The 21,626-nt window shown below is 41.5% G+C and overlaps 1 protein-coding gene across 2 annotated transcripts in view; it reads left to right on the top strand.

Moving 5' to 3' along the window:
* Positions 1 to 13,363, top strand: part of LOC138261133 (uncharacterized) — a 170,668-nt gene extending 157,305 nt beyond the window's left edge. For both annotated transcript variants that reach the window (XM_069209809.1, XM_069209808.1), the window contains 2 exons: positions 4,612 to 4,715; positions 9,883 to 13,363. In XM_069209809.1, the coding sequence (XP_069065910.1) occupies positions 4,612 to 4,715; positions 9,883 to 10,034 (256 nt within the window). In that variant the 3' untranslated portion in view covers positions 10,035 to 13,363. The remainder of the gene's footprint in view (positions 1 to 4,611; positions 4,716 to 9,882) is intronic.
* Positions 13,364 to 21,626: the final 8,263 nt, after the last annotated feature.

The raw sequence follows: 21,626 nt of genomic DNA, 5'->3' as shown, positions 1-21,626 counted from the left end.
CTAATCACATCAATTTATAACAACAATTCCCCCTTCATCATCACAATTATCTGCAGTGCCTCCCACCTTCTCTCTTTTTTAGGATTGGTAGAATCTTCTGGCCACAATTTCTATTTTACTCTCATCAGTACCAGGAAGCCTTTCCTTCCTGACCACTTTCAGTGAGACTCACATGATCTCACATGCATATATGCATCATGATAGTACTCAAAACATCTGAAAGTACCACCAGGAACTCTCTCTGCCCTTTGCTTTCATTGCCGGTGGTTGGACCCCCTCTTTTTTCCTTCCCCTGAGTATCAAGTCACTCTTGTGGCCTGTTAGTGTTAGAAAGCACTCTATTTTCTGTTAAATTATTGTCTGCAAAGGTTACACATCACTTTATTTGTGCCATCAAGGCTTGCATCCCTTGTGCCTTCTGTCAATGCCAGTAGAATTTAGCCTCCTCATTGCTTATGTTCATAATAAGAGAATCTCCCTGACTCACTGCACTCATTAGTGCTGACAGAATCTTGTTCTCCCTTCATATTTCTATTGGTATACACAAGATGGTCCTCCATTATCATATCCATTAGTAGCAGAAGAATCTCCATCCCTTCCATTAGTGCTGTTCCTATCTCCTCCATTTTTCTCATACCATACTTATATCACAATCTTTCTTACTCAGTGTGGCCATTAATTGTAGTAAGGTATGGTACCACAATACTGTATAGAGAAATATCACGGACAAAAATAGCATGTCTCAAATATTGTCTACAAAAATGTTGCCATATTGGAGTTAATAATGTAAAATCGGTAACTATGGGACACTATTTCTGTAAACAAGGTTTCTGTATACATTATTCTGATATACAACTGGTAGCAGGATTTCCCTTCCTCTCGCTCATTTGTTTATCTAGAACCAGCAGAGCCACCCCTTCCTCATCTCCATTAATGCCAGCAAGGTTTTCCTGTTCTCTTCAATTTGGACAACTTATATGTTCTTCTCTCTTTGCTGTCACTGGTGCTGATGGAGATGTCTCCCGCAGCGCCCACTAGTGTCAGCTCTAATTCACCCTATCTTCCATTGCTATTTGGCGGACCATCCCCACTGCCCCCAATATTCCTGTTAATGTCAGAAGGATCTTCCTCATCTCTCCACTTAGTACCAGTAGGATCTCTCCCATTCCATCCTTTAGTGCCAGCATCTCTCCCTTCATGGCTTCAATTAGGGTCAGCAGAATTTCCCTTATCTCTTCATTTTGTACCAAGAGGATCTCCTACTATGATGGCTTCTAGCGCTCCCACAATTTGCCTTGTCTATTAGTACCAGCAAGCCCCTCCACTTCATGATATACATTCATGTAAAACAATAGCCCTCATCAACTTATTTAAAAAGAGCTGGGCCTTCTGTAAGGTTTCTTGGGGTGTAGCTATATTAGTGCTGCGGACCGTGCAGTGGCACATTTGCCCAGAGGTGGGAGGGCAGCCCCCGATAGAGCCTGCAGTTAGATTAGATGTTGCACCATATGAGTGATCTAAACACAGATCCTGCTTTTGACCTGGAACTGTGTTTACCATTGCACGAGGGAACAAAAACAGAGGGAAAGGAAAGGCAAGGAAAGGAATGGAAAGGACAGGATAGGATAGGAAAGGAAAGGAAAGGAAAGGAAAGGAAAGGAAAGGAAAGGAAAGGAAAGGAAAGGAAAGGAAAGGAAAGGAAAGGAAAGGAAAGGAAAGGAAAGGAAAGGAAAAGAAAGGAAAGGAAAGGAAAGGCTGAAAGAAAAGAAACAACCTTGAAGTGAGAGAAAGGGATAAAGTCAAAGGGAGAAAGGAGATGCAAGGCAGAGAAAGAAGGAAATATAAGATGTAGATAAGAGAAAAGGAGGAAAAAAATAAGAGAGAACAAGTAGATTAAGTAGAGCAGAAGAGTAAGACACAGATGGAAGAGAGGATACAGGAAGTGGGCCAAGAGAGGGAATGGTAAGACAAAAGAGTGACCAAGGTGAGAGAAAAGGATGGAGGGGAAAGGGATGAGGATGAGTGATAGAGAAGACTGAGAAGAGTGAGAAGGAAGGGACAGACAGGAGAGAGGATGGAAGGAGGATAGAGATGACAAACAGTTGTGGATAATAAAGAGGGAGTGAAAGTCAAGTACAAAGAGGAACTTGGAGATATGTACATACCTTTTGTCCAGCAGATGCAGTGACAGTCAGATCTAGGAGCATGACTATCCCACTCCATCCCATTTCATGGTCATTGGTACTGACCTGGAAGTAGGGCCCAATTTCCCATTCTTGCATCAGAGTCCCTGGCACTCTTGCTATGGCTTTGATCACTTCACTTTCATTGAAGCCAGCGGTATCTCCTTCACATCTTCCATTGGTAAGAGCAGAAACCTTCTCCCCAACCTCCTGACTTTCACAAAATGCAGCAGGATTTTAATAATTACTAATCTCTCAATTCTGAGCCAGATTTAAACGTCTATCTGGTAAAGTGGGGCATCTAAACATTAACAGTGCAATTTAAGCAAATTTCCTTGCATGTTCACTTAGCCCTCTTTCTCTAGTCCATCTGATCCATCAGAAACAAATGTGGTACATCTGGTACAAGGACGGATGTGAAGGGGGCATTATGAATCAAGGGCATGATCCCTTGAGAAAGACCAGCTCCTAACCTGTGCAATCCTATGCTGCCTGTAGTACTGAAAAAACTGTGCTAAATTATGTATATGTATAAGGTGTGCCTACAAGCTATTAATCAGAGCACCACAACTTGATGCTTCAAGTCTGAGCTGCTCTAGCAGGTGTCAGGAAATATGTCAAAAGCAGGTAAAGTGGGGGCTAGCCCCACATCAAGATTGAGCAGGGATATAATAGATCCAGGAAGAGCCACAGTGTAATCAAAACGTGGACCTATTCCCTGAACACAAAGTTGGTTGATTCTAACTGATTTACTCTAATGGACAGTTACGGACAGATAAACAATGTGTTGGAGCCTTAGGCAAAAGGTCAGAACTGTGTACTCTGTCCCCGTTCCTTATGAGTCCAGGGTGAAATTTTAATTTTGCATGCATAATTCTGCATAATTGTTATCACTTCATGTTATATAGTGTGAAATTCCAGTAAAAAGCCATCCAGGAGAGCACAGGAACAACACAAACAATCAGAACCTGAGTGGCTGTTGTTCACAGCATTTATCTTTCTTGTGCTTTTTTAGCATGAAGTGTGTCCTTGCACCAAAATATACGCAAAAACACATTGTGCTCTAACATATAGCTCCAAATGGCAGACTTGCATTTCATATCATTTTTCCAGAATTTCGCATAAATGCGCAAAAGGATACTATGCAAATTTTGAACCCCACTATTTTTGTAGCTTGATTGAAATTTGGCCCGTCCTTTACATGCCCTGTCCATTTCTCTGGAAGCCCCTGTCATTCCTGTTCCTGGTTTGTCATGGTCCAGCCACAATCTCACTAGACGTACACAGAGCCAGATTAAAAACATCACCAATCTCCAGTGCAAATCAAATGATCGCTTAAAAGGAAATGGCTGAAGACACATTTGTTGATACATTTCACAAATTAAGCATGTCCAATTATTGCCTTCAATTCACAAATATGAGATGTATTTCCCTGTTTCCCATAAACATTGTACCAGAGGCTCTCATACTACTTCAAGTTGAGAAGCTCTCTGTTGTTTTTAGGATGTAGAGAAGCTTCTATGAGCATTGCTCATAAATTGTCATATTCATGAACTGTCCAGGTTACTAAGACCTGTGACAGTTAGATAAAGGAACCTCTATGAACAGCTTTACTACATGGTTGGACCCCCCAAGAAGATATTATTTCTGAAGATTAGCTGTAAACCTCATTCACTGCATTTTGTTCTGGCTTCTCAGTGAAATCCACTATTTTGACTCATGGATGCTCCAAAACAGACTGACATAATGTCCAGGTGACTGTCATAGAGCATGAAATTACCCAAAAGAAGTGTCACATGCAAGTTTATCTTGTCACACTACTTAGTAAGATGTGCTCTTTTCAGGAGACTGGTTGTTTTTCTCTGTTGTTTTCTACACTTGAAGGAAGACTGGGTGGCCAGAATACCAGAACAGCTGCATACACTTTTACGAACCCACAACACACCAACGCTCTGCCTCATTTTCACTTGCACATACTCCCCACATCTGCAAAGGTGAAACTGGAGTTAGCTCATTCCCCTACATTGCACCCAAGGCATGGAATGACGTCCGTCAACACACCAGGGTCTTCAACTCTTGAGTTCTGGAAGAAGCTGGAGACCTGGTGCTTCACATAAGTCTCTTTGGACCACATTCTTACACACATGCCCAAGCACCTGGTTACCCTTGTGGGTGATTAGTGCACCAGACAAATCAATATAACATAACATAACCATTCTAGACTGCTTCAGAGATGGCAGTAGGCCTCAAGCAAGGGCTGGCTAAGGGTGTTACATGTGACACAGAGCCATGTGGGAGCTTTGTAGCCTATCAATGAGTAACAGGGTAGCATGATCCTTTGGTAGAAAAAAGCTCTTGGTGGTGGAGAAAGGAGGGCATGCTAGATCTGGAAGCCAGTGCTATATCTTAATTTGTCATTCTTTTTCAGTGTGCAAGCATTGGATGGCGTGTACAGTGATCTCTCTATGAAGAGTAAATTGGGAGTACTAAGCTTTCAGACAGACTACCTCCGAGAGCAAGCTGCAATAGATGGTAAGGAAAAATCCTGAATTCAAAATATAAATAAAGTGTTTACAACTCTATGTTCAAAGTCACTTTCTAAAAATATTACTGGCTTGTGTCTAGGATGATATTATTTATTTAAATAATAAGAGCTGGTTGGTGCAAATCAAAGTGACTCTGTGCATCCTTTAGACCTTATATTGTTTTTTTTTTCAAACTAGCATCTGTAATTCTGAATGCTCAGTTTTTCCTTTTAGACTAGGCCATGGACCTCTACAGCATGTTTGAATAATACATTGGCACCAACCAGTTCAATTTTGAAGGTTGCCTGTTTACCTATTACCAGGTTTCATGTGTTTACCAGAGAGGTCACAAGGATAATGTGTTGGCCATTGGTCAGTAGATTACTGACATTTTGTCTCAGAGTTTTGAAGATATAATTATTCATTGTCTTTTGTCATCTGCAAAGGCCCCACAGGGGTGAGAATATTGTCTAAGTGTTTATATTTGACTGGAGAGGATGAAAAGGTCGTGGGGTCATAGTTTGTATTTCACATATTTAGCAATTAAACAGACTGCTTGTTGGTTCAGTTGCAGAGCATCCAGTACTTTGTAGCAGATCTAATTGTTTTTATAGTTAACAATTTTAATGATGAGTGTCATTGGTGTTATTAAACATCAAGTCCTCTTATTTGATCCTGTGGCCGGCGGGGTGAGATTGGCATGACCAATGGTAGGAGTCAACCTAAAATAAGCTGATTATAACAGGAGTGTGGGTGGCCATCTTCTGAGATATGTTTCCTCAAGTCCTTTGAGATGCTCCTACCTAAATCCGATGACAGGTGGAATCCGTACCATTAAGTGGGTGTTTGGCCAGATCTCAGCCTCTGTGGCATAGTGTTTTAGTCTGCGGCATGAGAGTGCAGTAAACTTCTGAATTTGGATATATGGTACTTTGAAACAATTTGGTGAAGAAGGGTTGCCATATATCAGTCACTCATATGAACCATGTTGAGACTTTGCACAGCTTCTGTGTCTTGGAGGTGAGTTCTCCAGCCCTTCTGCACAAATCAAAATCAGGGGTCTGTGATCATCTTGCATGTCTTGGTGTTCAAGTAAAATTCATCAACAAGTGCTCTTTTCTTGTTCATAGAATGTCATGCATATTTCAGATTGGGTGGGGATCTCACGACAGTCTGTTCCTACCTTTTGCAAGCAGATGCCTATCATGGTGGCGCCTATTCTGAGCTGAAAGACATTATTATGTCTTCTGACTTCTCTTTCTACTATCTCTTACAGGCTAAACAGGACAGCTAGGTGTGCCACCATAAGCTTCAACAATAAAGCTAAAGCTTAAGATAGAGGATTGTGGGACAGCACTTGTTCAGTGCTAAGGAAGGATGTTTCTTTTGGTGTTTATTATCAAGGTCCTAGATGCTGCTCTTTTTAGTGGATCTTTATGAATTTCCCTGTCTCTCTTCCACAAAGGAAGCTTGTTGATGGCTACATTTGTCAAACCCTGGCTATCCACACTTTCATTAGTGGGATTTTACATACTCCAAGTTCTCTCCTCTATTTTGGGTCTCTTTCTGTGAAGTTTGCAATATACACAAGGCACAATCCAATCAGTTGCTACAGACGCCTAGCGATTTGTAGTCATGAGATGGTTCACTCCACAGCTAACACTGTCAAGTGTCCCTAGAACCTTTGCCTTAAGGAGCTCCATGTGCAAGTCTGGCAGAAGGATCACAATTTTGTTGTGCAGTACTGGTACACTGGGTCATGTGCACTTTTATGCAAGGGAGTAGCAAGGGAGTAGCTGGAAAATTAAAATGCCCCCCACTTTCAACCAAAGCTACAATGGCACCAAGCATGCAATCCACAGAAGAGCTCCCTTGTCACTTCCGTCCAAGCATTTATCCATCATCATTTCACCCTTCATCTACCTGCTGATCTCCACCCATTCTGTCATCCAATCGCTCTTTCACCCATCATTCAATCTTTCACCATTCCATCCATCTATCCATGCATTCATGCATCCATCATCTATGCATGCTTCCATTCATCCATCCACCCATACATACATCATTTGAGTTACCATCCATGAATAAATCCTTTTAGCCATTGATTGTTCCTTTTTTCATTCATCCATCTATCCGTCCATCCATCATCCATCCTCTCAGATTTCCATTTACTTTGCCATTCATCCATCTTCTCAAATTTCCATTTACTCTGCCATTGTTTTACCCACAAATCCATCCTCTCAGATTTCCATTTAGTCTGCCACCCTTACCATCCATCCATCTCAGATGTCCATTTACTTTGCCATCCTTTCAATCTACCCATCTGCACATCCTTTTACTCACTCATCCACCCACCAAGCCATCCTTCCTATCATCTACTCATTCATACATCTTTTCACCCACCCATCCTTTCACACACCTATCCTTTCCCTACCCACCCATCCATCCTTTTACCCACTCAGCCATCCTTTTACCCACTAATCCATCTATCTTTTTATCCACCCTTCCCTTCACCCACTCATCCAGCCATCCTTTCACCCTCTAATGCATCCACTCGTCCATCTTTCTCTCCCTTTTGTAGCAATCCACCTTTCTTTCTTCCTTTTAGTTATCTGCCAATTATCTGCCAAGTTATATATAAGAGTTCCATAAAACACCACACCCATGCTGTAGCTGCTAAAGCAGGGGGTTCACTACATGCCTGCTTTTATGTTGTGTACGTCAGCAAACTGGCCATTCTGAACTATAATAAAGCACAAAAACCCTATCCAAAATGGCTGCCCCACTGAGTCAAGGTAGCCCTGGTTTACCATCAGTAAGAATACCTGAAATGATCTAGGAGCGATGTGAAGGAGGGGTCAAAGACCTTTTCCAAATGTATATGTGCCTACGGTGGTGAACAAACGTGCGCCAAAAAAGCGTGAACTAACCTCGACCACAATAGATAGTGTCATTGTTCGTTTAGTAGGTAGGTGCTTACATGCAAGATTTCAGAAAACTATTTCTCCCAAGACCACCTTTGTTCCCACTAAATCAGGTATCACAACAGCAGTAAACAGGTTCGAAACAGAGGATGCCAAAGAATTCTTGTGACCCTGTTTACCAAGATGGCTAACGAGTACCTCCTGCACCTTAATCAGATTTCAACAGTGCTTAATTTGTAAAAAACATAAGTGCTAGGGCCATCGTCAGTAGCTCACTGCAACTTGCACTACTCATTGCCCCTGCCTGCTATGCCAGTGACGGTACCAATACAACTACTAAACATCACACACCTACAAGTGTGACAGTTCAGACTCCTCCAGGCCCCCAAAGCTGTAAGAATGGCTTGGGCAGCAGGTTTTAGCATTTTTAATGTATATTGAATTAATAAACAACTGTTGCAGTGCTGATCTGTAATTCAGACGCCACAAAGTGGCAGGCTGTCATAAGCGCCGTTATTGAAAATGATGAGCCAGTGCCAAGCACCGGAAACCAACGGGTCCGCTTAGGGACTAGATTTAAATATATTCCATTAATGTAGTCAACATTGCCACCTGAATTGAATTATGCATCAGAACAATGAGCTTTATGTAGGACCTTTTGTTTTGCGACTCTGAATGCGAATGCTCAAATTGGGAGTCGCAAAACAAAATGTACATCAGTGTTAAGCACACTGTTTGCGAGTCCCAAATTGGTCACAGGGCCCTCACGAATATTCATGAGGCAGGTTGCAATTTGCGACCCATTTGGGAATGGCCACACTCACGGGCGACTGCATTTTAATAAAGCAGTTTTTTTAATGCAGCCTGCTTTCCTTAAAGGAAAATGGGATGCATTTAAAAAATGAAAAGGATTGTTTCCATTTTTTCAGAGTAGGCAGTGGTCCATGCTTGCTCTGAAAAAAACATTTTAGCTACCATTTACAAAGGGGAAAGGGTCCCTTTGGGACCCCCTTCTCATTTGTGGATGGGTTAACACCATTTTAAAATAGGTGTTAACTGCGATTGTTTTATGATCGCTTTCACGGTCATTAAACAATCATACATCCCCCTGCGAGTCACAGTTAGGAAGGGATGCCCTCGAGACGCCCCTTCCTAATTGTAAGTCACAATCCCATTTTTGCGAGTTGGGAACTGGATACCAACTCGCAAAAAGGGGATAGTACATTGTATAAGCCCATTTTGCGGTCACAAATGGCGATTTTTGCCTTTTGCGACTGCATAATCAGTTCAAATATCTGGCCCAATATATTTTATTTTTTTCCCTGAGTAATGACACCGCTTTCACTGACCTCAAAAGGATAAAAATCTAAGTCAACTTGGATAGGATTTAACCATTTGACATTCAAATGTCGGGAGGGCCACTCATCCCACTAGGCTATTTTATTGCATGTCCATTTCTTTAAGATTACTGACTGCTCACAGTCTGTAGCAGAGAAATGAAGTCCAGCAGCACCCTCACATTCCAGCTTACTTTCCTTTAGTACCGCTTGACACATTTTCTCCTATTCACCTGTGGCCTACAACAATGGGTGGTTCACTTGACAGGATGCCTAGTGTTGTTCTGTCACTCACAGTAGGACTTTGTGGTCAGCTTGAGTGTGTAAGGAATATAGCACTCACTACCCCTAGATTGCTCTAGCATTCATGAGCTATTCTTTTGCTTGTTTGCACCTATTGCCTTCATCACTTACATCCGTAGTGCTTTCTATCAGATGCTACTTAGGTGAGGGCTGTCACAAAGGTATGCTTTTTCAGTGTTCACAAAACTGCATGCTAATAGTAAGTTTACAAGTGAGGAGACGCTGCAGTAGGGATGGAGAACTCCGCACATAATAAGATAGGACATGCCTAGCTTTTTAGGCTATGTCTGTCTTTTTATGTGCAGAACTCTCTGCCCGACTGCGGAATCTCCGCACTCGTAAACGTACTATTAAAATGCAGTTTTGTGAATACAGAAATTTGTAAACCTACACAAACATAAATAAATCCTAGATTAATGCGCAAGTTGGTAAACTAAAAACACAAAGCAAATGCAGACTAAGGGAATTTACTAGGACGGTTGGTCATTTGGATCTGTACTGCTACATGAAATAGGTCTCTGAATTGACATTTGATGATGAAAATTAGATTATTTTTCAAAAGTAGGTTTATATATGAAATATAAAACATTGTTCTTCGTTGTTTTTCCAGGTTCTGCCTGTGCACATGGAATCACAACCACAAACGACTGGATACTCAAAAATTTGGGGCATTTCTGTGAACATTCAAATGGGACAGAATTTGAGACTTTGTTTGAATCCTTCAATCTAGTAAGTTACAACAATATGTGCCTCTTCGCTTAAGTGCTCCTCCCATACGACGAACTCTGATTGGCAGAATTCAATATACGCCTTCTTTCTTCAATATGGGTGATATTGCTGTTGACGATTACGTGACAGCCCTTTTATAACTTCATTTCATACACTCTATAGTATATGGGAATAGTGTTCACTTAGGTTTTGGGGCAGAGATGAAGGGGATGGACTAAACCAAGAAAATAGAGTAAAAGTAGTTACCGTTAAATGAAGGACTTTCTCTGTTCAATGAATTGATGTTGTTACTCCATGAAAATAATGGCAACACAGTAAGAACCTTAGGTGATGGAAATTCTTCCCTTTCCTGTGAGAAGTTGAATCTAGGGGAGAATTAGCATGTGACACTTCTTCCGTAACATTACTTCTATGGGGTGGAGATTTAACCTAGTTGGTTCTTCTATAATTTAAGCATTTCATCCAGAATTCAAGGGACTTTCTCTTACCAGTCAATTTTAAATCAATTCCTAAAGGCCCGACATCCCCCTAAAGATCTCTTATCTGATGCCAGGAGCACAAGCGTAGAAATAGCACAAAACACATTTATAACACAACGAATGTGAAATGTATAACATAATCTGGTTGCTAAAAAATTTAAACGTTTTAGTGTACTAGAAAACAAAATCTCTCCTGCCCCTGTCACTTGTGTAGATATCAGTTACATTTGTCTAGATATTGCAAACCCTTTCAAACCAATTCTGCAAGAAAAAAATTCAAAGTGCACTTTACATTTTACACAGTTTTTGGATTTCACCCTTTCTTAACAAACAAACAAAACTGTGTATACATATTTGATAATGATCACAGGAAATGCAGAGGTGATCGATGAATGTGGGGCACCTGACCCTCGTAGAGCTTGAACAATTATTGGTAGAACAGAGGAATACTGATATCTCTTGATACTGCAATCCCAGTTGCTTTGACCCCACATTAATATTATTTTTAGAGAATGTTTACCTTGAGTCTGACTGTGCTGCAGAGACCCAGATTCTCCAACCATTCAATTTGACCTGCTTTACACTACGGTTGTAATAGGAGTTTGTTTTCTGAGTTTTTGAGGATGGAACAAGAGTGTTCAGAGATTCAGGTAGGGTGATTGTTGATGGCCACCGCATTGGGTTGCAGAGTACTGACATCTGTTCATTTCAGGATGAGAGAGTCAGTCATTGTCATAACTGTATTCCAGTGGTAGGGTCACCACTTCTTGCAAGCAACAGTGCATCAGTGTACTTTGTCCCAAGCACTGGCAAAAAAGAACACCGTACTTGCAACCTTGAACAGCACCATCTCTTTTTGTTAGAAATGACAGAAATAAAATTCAGTGGCCCACCATAAGATCGATTATTTTAATAACAGAGTTTATCCTAAAAAGCTCCTAGATTTGGTATTTTTAATCAGACCAAGTTTTAAAACTAAGGTTTTAATAAATTTCTACTTTTAAACTTCTAAATAATGCAATAAATAGAATAAGCAATTATTTGAGAACCACCACATCGCCCTTGTAATGCTTGCACGGCTCCTGTTGCATTTCTCTTGCTTGGCAAGGCTAAGGCTTTCCATGGCATTCTCATCTCTATCCATCCTGCTAAAAACAATAGTGGGAAAGGGCAATTTAGAAGAAACCTTTGGCAATTGTTATAAAGTGTGAAATACTGATAATGCATATCCTGGTTAAACCATCTAAGATGTCCACCTCACTTCACACGTCAGTTTAAAAAAAACATGTATTCACAACGTTTCAGCACTCGTGCCTAGCTACTAATACGCCAACCAATGATGATAGCCATGCTGGTGTGAATCCTGGTGGTGCATTCCAGTTCTTTGCCTTCTTCTAAGTCTCTAGCACCTTATGCGCATCTCACTGGAAACACTACTGAAGCACTCAGACAGTTCCCTAAGTAACAGGGGAGTGGATTGGTTGGAGGAGCCAGATAATGCGATTGGCTGTCAATTATGAACCATATGGATATATTACCTGGGGCAAACAGAAGGCACATATGGAGACGTTAAAGCTAACTTTCCCCACCACATGCTCAAATGGCCTATTAAGGAGATAAAACACTACAATGGTATGCTAAAGAGCAAGTCTAGATATAACCTCACTCTAAAATGCTAAAAAGCATTACTTATTGGTGCCCAAAACGAAATGTATTCCAATACTTGCCAAAATGCATCTCTCAATATGATGCGTAATTAAATTCAAGAGTCTACCTCATAGGTTGGAACTTCTTTGAGGGCAAATGAGAAACCATGACGGTGGCATCCGTTCAAGTCGCAATGACTCCTCTGGACGTAGCCAGTGGTAGGAAAGAGCAGGACAGCGGGGACAATGAGACTAGCTACCCACTGTTCACTGTATCCCAGCTGATACATAGCTACTCCCCATATGTTGACAAAAAAACTTTTTCTAAAAATGTATTTAACTACATGTGAATGGATCCCTTTTTCAAGTTTGATTTAGAAAGATATTTTGTCAGTAAGGCGACAGTTCACGTACAAGACTTTCAAAAGTATTAAACAGAGCAATTGAAGGCTTGCTAAAGTTCTCTAAAAGCTAGGGTTTTAAAAGGAATGGTACAATAACGCCATATAAGTCTTGCATAGAATTATTTGGGGGATAGCAATAGCATAGGTCTGGAGGGATGGTAACCAAGGCAAATGAATATCAAGCTAGGATAGTACAGTGTGTAGGGGGCTTGTATTGCGAATGTAGCACATTACGGAGGAGCACATATACGAAGGCACCTTTCCAAGGAAACCAAGCACGCTGGAGGCACCACCACCAGGACACCGGCGACAGATGAAGACAACCGACCATTGATTTGCAATTTGTCAAAGCATTTTCTATTCCCATTAACAATGTTAACAAGTCGGTAATCCGATTTAGTTTAATCAGTAGCAATGTTTTAAATTATAACACTAGAATTGTCGCCATCAGTGAAATAAGGCAGAATTTCACACCATAAGTGCCTTCATATTGTGATCATCCTACAGACAGAGGGCGCTGTAATCAGTGGTCCTACTCAGAAATGGTGCTTGGAAATGGTACACTATGCCTTATATACCAATGCAATCTACTTCTGTACTAATGAAGCAAGAAGGAAATACTTTTATAAAGTATTGACTTGAAACCTATGAATTTTGCTAAAAATGATCATTTGCAGCATTTTCTTGTGCAAACGGTTGGCCTCTATTTTGCATGTATGCTTTGTAACCTGGCACTAGCATCATGGATTTTGCACATCTCTGTTTCTGATTGATTACTTTCCATGTAGCTTCTACCTGTCTGGGGCTCAATAAAAATTATTTTCAAACCAAAACTGACTTTTTATCTTTCATGGTGTCTCTAGGCCTGTTTGTAGCGATGGTGTCTGCCATGAGCCAGGGGTACAAAGGCCCATATTTATGCTTTTTTAGCGCCGCATTTGCGCCGCTTTTTGATGCAAAAACGGCGCAAACTTACAAAATACAATTGTATTTTGTAGGTTTGCACCGCTTTTGTGTCAAAAAATGACGCAAATGGGGCGCTAAAAAAGTATAAATATGGGCCGAAGTATCTCAACCATATCAGTCTGGTTGCTACTGGTTGAACTAAATAAAGGTTACTGCACCTGCCACATTCTGCGTTTTGCTGAAACCAACAGATTAACAATGTATGAGCAAAGAGTCAGTACTACCTACCCAGCAGCTCCTGGTAGCGTTAGCACATTTAACTATGAAAAGGCCGATTTGAGTGAATTTACTAATTAACACCAAATTAATTGTGCACCCTGAAAATAGGTCTTAAAAATGGAAAACCACTCCTTGTCCAAGAGATAACGGACGCCCACATGTGCACCAGGTGTTATTTGCGGCCCAGCCAATAGATACAAATTTAACAAGCTTTAACAGTACTGCATGAATTAATTAATTTCATGGCATTACCACTTATTGTCTTCATTACCCAGAATGCAACCCTGCATTACAGTGCAGCAGTATTCTCAGCATCAGGCCACGCTGCAGGACAATCTTATGACAGCGGGTATCTAAGTGTAAATATTTCTCCTTGTAAAGTCACACCTATCACCTGGTGAATGTCAAGTCTTATCTTTTCGTTATAGATTCACCACTCACCCTGGGTACCAGACATATTCACTGCACATTACGTGGTGCAGTTTGACTTTAGATCCTCTGGATGGGTTTAAACATGGCTGCCTACATCTCTCAAATATTCCTTTCCTATTTGCTGCGAAGGTTTCACCAGCCCCCTGTTCTGGTCTAGATGAACACCACCCAGTCTGCATTGGGTGCAAGGTTGCTGCAGCTCCTTCCCCCTGTGGCTTTTTTGTGCTCTGTGGAAACATGTTCCATGTTATTTGTGATACTCTTTCAGCCCTTCAAGCTGAACAAAATCTCACACATAAAGGCTTTGCTCAGAATGTGCCAGGGCTTGCTGCTGTCATTCTCTGCTGTTTGAAGGTGTAATGCATGAATCTAAAAACTCTGATACTCAATGATTAAATCAGACTTATTAGGATTAATTGTGCCCCTGGTTTATTCCTTCACCCCCACCATTCCACACACCTGCCCTGCAGATGACACAATGGAGGTAGGGTCTAATGTAAAGTTAACATTGAACCATGTTCTTAGGCTCAGTCATCTGGCAATAACATGTTAGGTTGGAGAAAAAATACAATAACAAAAACAGAGCTGTTTGTACTCCAAGATGCACTGATTCTAGACATCAATTCTACAAATTACTGCTCGCTTACTGCTCCTACTGTTTAAATGCCCTACGGTAAAGTTTCCTGAGAAGACCAGAACTGGAAAAGTAAACAGGAGAGGTACCTCTTTGTGGGGGCAAGGAATTATAGAGGAGAAACTTAACAAACAATAAGGAGTAGCTTTAGTCAGGTAGAGAATAGACTGGGCAGATGCTGAATCTATGAGCAGCCAGAAGTGCCCCAGGATCTGAATACCAGACCAGAAACTCACTGAAATAACAGGGGTCCTGACACAAACTGACAAGATGACAACTGGTGCAGAGAAGTGGAACAGAAAACAGAAGCATGGCTGAGGAAAGGTAAGACTGGATTCTTACTAAAGGGAACACAGAAAGAAAGACAATATAGAAGTAGCACTCAGGAAAAGCAGGACTAAACTGTAGGAAATAGGGAATGCAGGGGCAGTAGCTTCATGCAGAAAAGCAGACCGACCACTAACTAACCGAAGAGGAGCACATGTAGGAAACAGGGAAAAGCAGACAGAAGCTATACCATGGTTTGGAGCTATACAAAAAAACAAGAAGCTCTGCAACTCTGGGCTACAAATCTGCATTCAAGCATGGATAAGAGATAAGGTCCTTGAGTTGGGAATATGTACATGAATTCAGAAACAGACGAAGCTACAGCAGCAAACAGGGTCAAAGAACAGATCTACACCTACAGCACCAGAACATGTTTTAGAAATAGAAGTTACTATAGTAACAAAAGGAACTATGAACCGATGAATTAGACGTAAAAGGTCCAGTCCAGGTAAAGCTTGAGAAATACTCCATTGATTTAAGCTTGCAGTGTTTAATTGCTGTACTCTTTAACCTTGCAAAATGTACACTTCTAATCTTTCTTTCTGGTAGCCTTGCACATTTACTCTCTTTTCTTCCTACACAGTTTTCTCTTAATCAATTTCTGTAATCATTCTTTCCAGTAAAACTTTGAATAATCAAGCTGCCAAAAAGACAATCTCTCACAAATCACTTAAGGACTCAGGGGAACTATTACCGTGGATATTTCTGGGAATAGATCTGTAAAAGATTCTGCGCTTTCTTCTGTTTGAATCAGTAATTGCCAGAGATTTTTGAAAGGCCATGATACCCAAAAAATCTGAAAATGTGTGCCTCTGAATTCTCCTGATAACAGTAGTCTAGACCTCAATGTCAGAACCCTAATATTAAAGAGATTCAATTAATTACACAAAAACAATAGTTACGTCTCAGCTACCTCAACCACCCACATTGATAGTGATATCGTACAAAGATGAATTCTTTTAGAGAAATTTGGTGTCTGGGTTTGTCTGGATCTCATCATATTTTCTGCATCACTATAGCTTCAAGCTACTTCCTAAGACTGGCATTAGAGAGAACTCACAAGAACACTTATATTTTTTTAATTCCATATCTCCTTGTTTTATGAATCACTATAATAATACAATATACACAACAATAATACATTACAGGAAAACAAAGACAATGATCTATGAGAGAAAGACAATTAACACAAGAGAAAAGTGTTCAGTGCTTTACGAAAGGCAAAATGGTCAGCCATAGCCCACAGCGCAAGGATCAAATGTTTCAAAGTTGGGAACCTATTACTCTCATAGGGCTACCCCAACAGTAAGCCTCACTGAATTGAGGAATAGTCACAAGAAAGTGAAATTGGATTTTAGCACAAGTAAGCACGTGAGAACAATCAGATCAAAAAGAAATATAACACTAGTTCAAAAGATTACCCATTGTATGAAACAGAGCGTCTCCTGTATTATTTCCTTGATAGGTAGGCAATTAGTTTATCAGAGAGCCTCCGAAATATAGTCATACCTTCGTAGCCCAACAATCACTCGGATTGCCATTTTCTAATGTGATTAAATTTCTTCAGGTTTTTCTCAGGTATTCCAAGGTAGACTTCATCCCCATTGGCCAGGCAGGAAAGAATCAGTGGCCCCACAACACCTGCCATAGGAAGCTCTTTATCAGTGCACACTCACATCACTGTTGCCAGATAACAGATGTTTATTGTTGCCTGATTCAATGGCATTCACATTATCAACTTAAGAAGGTTGAAAGACCGAAGGGAAGTGATGGGATTCAAGCCTGTGATCATGGCAAGAAACACACATCCCCGCCATGGATTCTGAAGCTTACTGAGTCACCAATCCCAGTGACATGCCTATTTACTTGTCTACTGTCAAACACCAGGCACTCTAAAATAAAGCACAGCATTTGTGTTTCAGCAGCACTGGTATACACAAGACAGACTATTAAGCTACTGAAAAACACATCTCACTTGTGTTTTTGCTGTATCGGCCGTAGAATCTATTAAAAAATCTTAGCAGATTCTTAGGAAAATTATAGTTTCTGGAATCAGGATGAAATTAGAGAGTTAGACAATTCAGCACTTAAGATAACTATAATAAAATCCTGTAGAATACTGTCTATATCATGCTACCACTCTGACAAAATGTGTAATTCTGCTTAAGGGAATCTTGGTCCAATGAACTTAAGAAAAATCCCTTGATCGAATGTTCGATTCTGAAGGAAATGAGTATTGGAGAGATGAGGGATAGAGTTTGGGTCAAATGTTATCCGCAATTGAGGGTACAGTCTGAAAAATAGCCCCATAAGAACAACTGGAGCCACCAAAATGGATTGAACAATCAGAGTGAATTGTGGAAGCATCTGCACCACTAAGGAAATAAGAAATATGCCTTTACAGTTCCTAAACATATGTACTCTACTGATTTCTATTCAATAAAAAAAATTCTAAAAAAAATGCATTCAAACATCCTGGCATGGTGTGTACCTATTCTCCTAGCGTAGATTTTCCTGCCCATTTTGGCTGCTGACATCTAAAACTTTCTTATTCCTTCTCTTCTGGCTCAGAAAACTCTGATGAATACTGTTATCTTTTCACTCTTTCCATTCTTGCATTATTCTCAAATGGGCCATTCTTACAAGTTACTACCAACAGAGGAGTAAGGGAAGTAAGACAAAAGGTGAAGCATGAGAACCGTGCAGAGGAACGAGAGCTCAAAGAAGTCATAGAGAGGGCAAAGTGAGAAAGATTTGGTAGCCTTAAAGCTATGACAATGAGTCAAGAACATCCCTTTAAAAATAATAAACACAGCCCCTATTTCTAATGAGGAGTCTTAATGTCAAGGACTGCTGGAGGCTGGTTATCAGTACGGATAAGTACACGCCTACCACTAGCAATATTGCCGCCAAAAGAATGTTAGATCCAGTCAAGGTCCCAAAACATTAGCCCTAGGCCCTGGTAGCTTGTCAATGAGCAGGCAGGCTTAACTTAGGAGACAGGTATGTAAAGCAGTTGAATACACAAATACATTAAATAAGTAAGACACAACAGATAATAAAAATCTCACACCAATTTATAAAAATAGAAAATATTTTTATATATAAAATGACACCAAAATGACAAAAATCCAAAATAAGGAATCGGGGTATGACTTTTTAAAAAATGTATAACAAATTTGCTTTCTAATGCTTAGAAATCAATAGTGCCAACTGAGGACATCTAGCACTTGACTGGGACAAAGTCAAAGTTTGAGGCCAATCGCAATGGAGCCCTGCTTGGATACACTGAGCAGATGGCCTCAGTCACAATTTTACCTTCGCACTTAGAAACTTTTCTGGAGCTTTTCTCTCGCAACGTAGTGCGGTTCTCCTAGCAAGCCGATTTCCATGCAACGTCATCAGACTGCTTTTCGGAGAGGCCCCGGTCAAAATCTGGAAATTCAGGTCCGGTCGCAGTTGAAGGTAGTCGGCTTGACTCACGAAGTCGGATTGGTCCACTAATGGAGCTTTTTCCAAAAGTTGCCCCAAACTTTTGGAACTTATTCCTGATGTTCCTCTTGAGGGTTCAAAGTGTCCAAAACACAAATTCAAGGTTCTAGAAGCTCTGAGATGGTCCTTGGAAGTTTAGGACTGCAGTTCCCACACCTGGCCAAATCCTGAAAAGTCCACTGGGCACACTTCAGGCTAAGGACTTTTGTGATGGTTGGTGCAGGCAAGCTCTGTAAATCTGTTGCTTTCAGGGAGTCTACTCCTGAGTCCTTTTGGAAGCAAGAAAAAGTCCTTAGGGATGTTGTTCCAGTGTGCAACAGGAGCAGTACTTAATTCTTTGGGGTGCAGACAAGGGTTCCAGCCGAGCAGTCCTTCTTCTTCTTCAGATCTGACTTGCAATGCAGCTCATCCACATTTATTCAGTCGTATTATTTTACAAGCAGGGGACATACCTGTCCAGTGAGCTGCAAGGTGCCACCCAAAAGCATGACAGATGCCTCCAAAGTGTGACATTTTCTTGTCCCATAAAGCACTGCACTTTAAAATTCAAGATGGATGATTTTACTCCAGAGGAGCAAGCCCTGGTTAAACCAACCTACTGGTGTGGCTCATTTCCATTAACACTCCACCTCCAGGTCATCTCAAATTCCTTTCCTGGGCCTGCTATCTATCTGTGGGTTACAGGGTGAGAGGGGAGGCCTGGCTTGCATTCCTTTCTGTCCTGCATCATTTGAATCCCAGTTTAACTTACCTAGCCCCCTTCTTGACCTGGCCTCTACAGCTGCAGACCTCCGCCCAAAAGATAACCTCTGCTCAGCGCAGGCCACGTATCACCTCATCAAAGCAGCCTGGCTAATCCTGTTAAGGCTCACCAATCAGGAGAGGCCACTAGCAGGCTGGAATTTAGCTTGCAGTAAAAAAAGTTCAATAACGTATTTTATGTGGTTATGATCAATTCAGCAGTGGCAAGTTGTTGAGTCCTTTCATGACACATTTAGCTCCTTCATAACAATACCTAAGCTTCGGTGAAATGTTCCCCTTTTATCCTATTGAGCTAAGTATCCACAATGAGGAAAAATGAAATGTGCAGTTTTTCCCTCAGTAGGGCATATAAAACAACTTTCATGATGCCCTGCTTATAGTTACATGGCACCCCACCCCAGGGGCACCCAAGAGAGACCTTAGTGGTGACCTATACATAAAAAATAAGGTAGGTCATAACTTTGGAAGTACTTTTAATTCCAAGGTCGACTTTGCACACATTTTAGTTTTTAAAGACAGTCTGCCTTTAAAAATAACATCAGGCAACACAGCAGTGCACACCCCAGTGCAGGAAATCTAATGGGCCTCTAAACTTCCCTGCCCTAATATGGACTAGGGACTTACATGTAATATGAATCCATCTTGCCCTAATATCTACCAGGGCCAAAAAAAAAACACATATCTGAGTGTTCACAGTCAAGAATTATGGAACAGGAAATCTGCTTATCTCCCGATATTGGGTTAGGGCATGCCTGGTTTTGAAAGATGGAAATCGTGTAACTTGTAGATGCTAAGCACTCCTGTTCAATGGCTGTTTTCCTAGAGATAGAGATCCCAATATTGAAGAGTAAGCAGACAGTAGTCTGCTCCTAAGGCAAAATCAAGGAGTATACCCAAAAGCACACACTAGAACATAGGCATGCCAGGTGTTGAGCACCTGTGAAGCAAGTCCGACTCAGAGAATCCCCAAGCTTAGCTTCAGAGCACTCCTTTCAGCATTTCGGCAACTACGAAAGGTCACTGGCCTTTGCTTACATCATGAATGGTTGAGACTAATTGGCAACAGGAAAGGATAGTAGCAGGGGCCCTGCAACAATAAATAAAACAACAGCAGACATTACAAAGGGAGCATGCTTTCCCGGAAACCAACCACTCAACTCACCGAGCATGAAGATTTAAAGTTCTTGGGCTGTCTTCCTTTGGTCTCTGGGCACTCTGGGGGTCATTCTAACCCTGGCGGTCGGTGACTGCCAGGGCTAAAATGACTGAAGCACCGCCAACAGGCTGGCGGTGCTTCCCAGCCCATTCTGACCGCGGCGGTAAAGCCGCGGTCAGAAAAGGGGATCCGGCGGTTTCCCGCCGGTTTTCCCCTTGCTGGGCTGAATCTCCATCCTGTTTCTGGCAGTTTTTACTGCCAGGAACAGGATGGCGGGAACGAGTGTCGTGGGGCCCCCTAACAGGGCCCCAGCATGATTTTCACTGTCTGCTTAGCAGACAGTGAAAATCGCGACGGGTGCAACTGCACCCGTCGCACCCCTGCAACCCCGCCGGCTCCATTCGGAGCCGGCTTCTGGGTTGCAGGGCCTTTCCCGCTGGGCCGGCGGGCGCTCCCTTGGCGGGCGCCCGCTGGCCCAGCGGGAAAGCCAGAATGGCCTCCGCGGTCTTTTGACCGCAAAGCGGCCAAGTGGCGGTTCCCGCTTGGCGGGCGGTGACCGCCGCCCGCCTAAGTAGGAATGAGGGCCTCTGTGTCCCCATCACTGTCTTTTCTGTGCTGGCTTGGGTGTTCAGGTCATGTAAGACCAGCAGACTATACTACTAGAATATCAAGTTTTAGATATCATCTAAAAACATTATATCAAGAATATCAACTACCACAAAATTGTGAAGATAGGTTTAGATAGTTAAGTGTAGATGTACTGCTCTAGACTTTACATCTATATATCTTGAAGATATAGATGTGCTGATCTGATATAACAAATGGTAAATCTGTTCTTACCCTTATGTAGTTAAATGTACAATCTTGTGGTAGCCAATATTCTGGATACAACATTTTTGTAGGCCAATATGTCTATTGTCAATATTCTGACATACAATTGGTCAACCACACCAACAAGAAGTACTAACTAAGAGAAAACGGGAAGCACATGGCTTTATGTTCAGGAACCACTGCAGGATGGTCCACGTAGATTTGTATCAATCTATAATGATCTGGAGTGAGGCACCTGCCTATGGTCACAGACCTCGCCAGTTGGGCAGCTGTGCAA

The sequence above is a fragment of the Pleurodeles waltl genome, chromosome 10, assembly GCF_031143425.1.
Source record: "Pleurodeles waltl isolate 20211129_DDA chromosome 10, aPleWal1.hap1.20221129, whole genome shotgun sequence".
Classification (NCBI taxonomy): Eukaryota; Metazoa; Chordata; class Amphibia; order Caudata; family Salamandridae; genus Pleurodeles; species Pleurodeles waltl.
The sequence above is the reverse complement of the archived record's forward strand: the minus strand, read 5'-3'. Positions and strand labels throughout refer to the sequence as shown.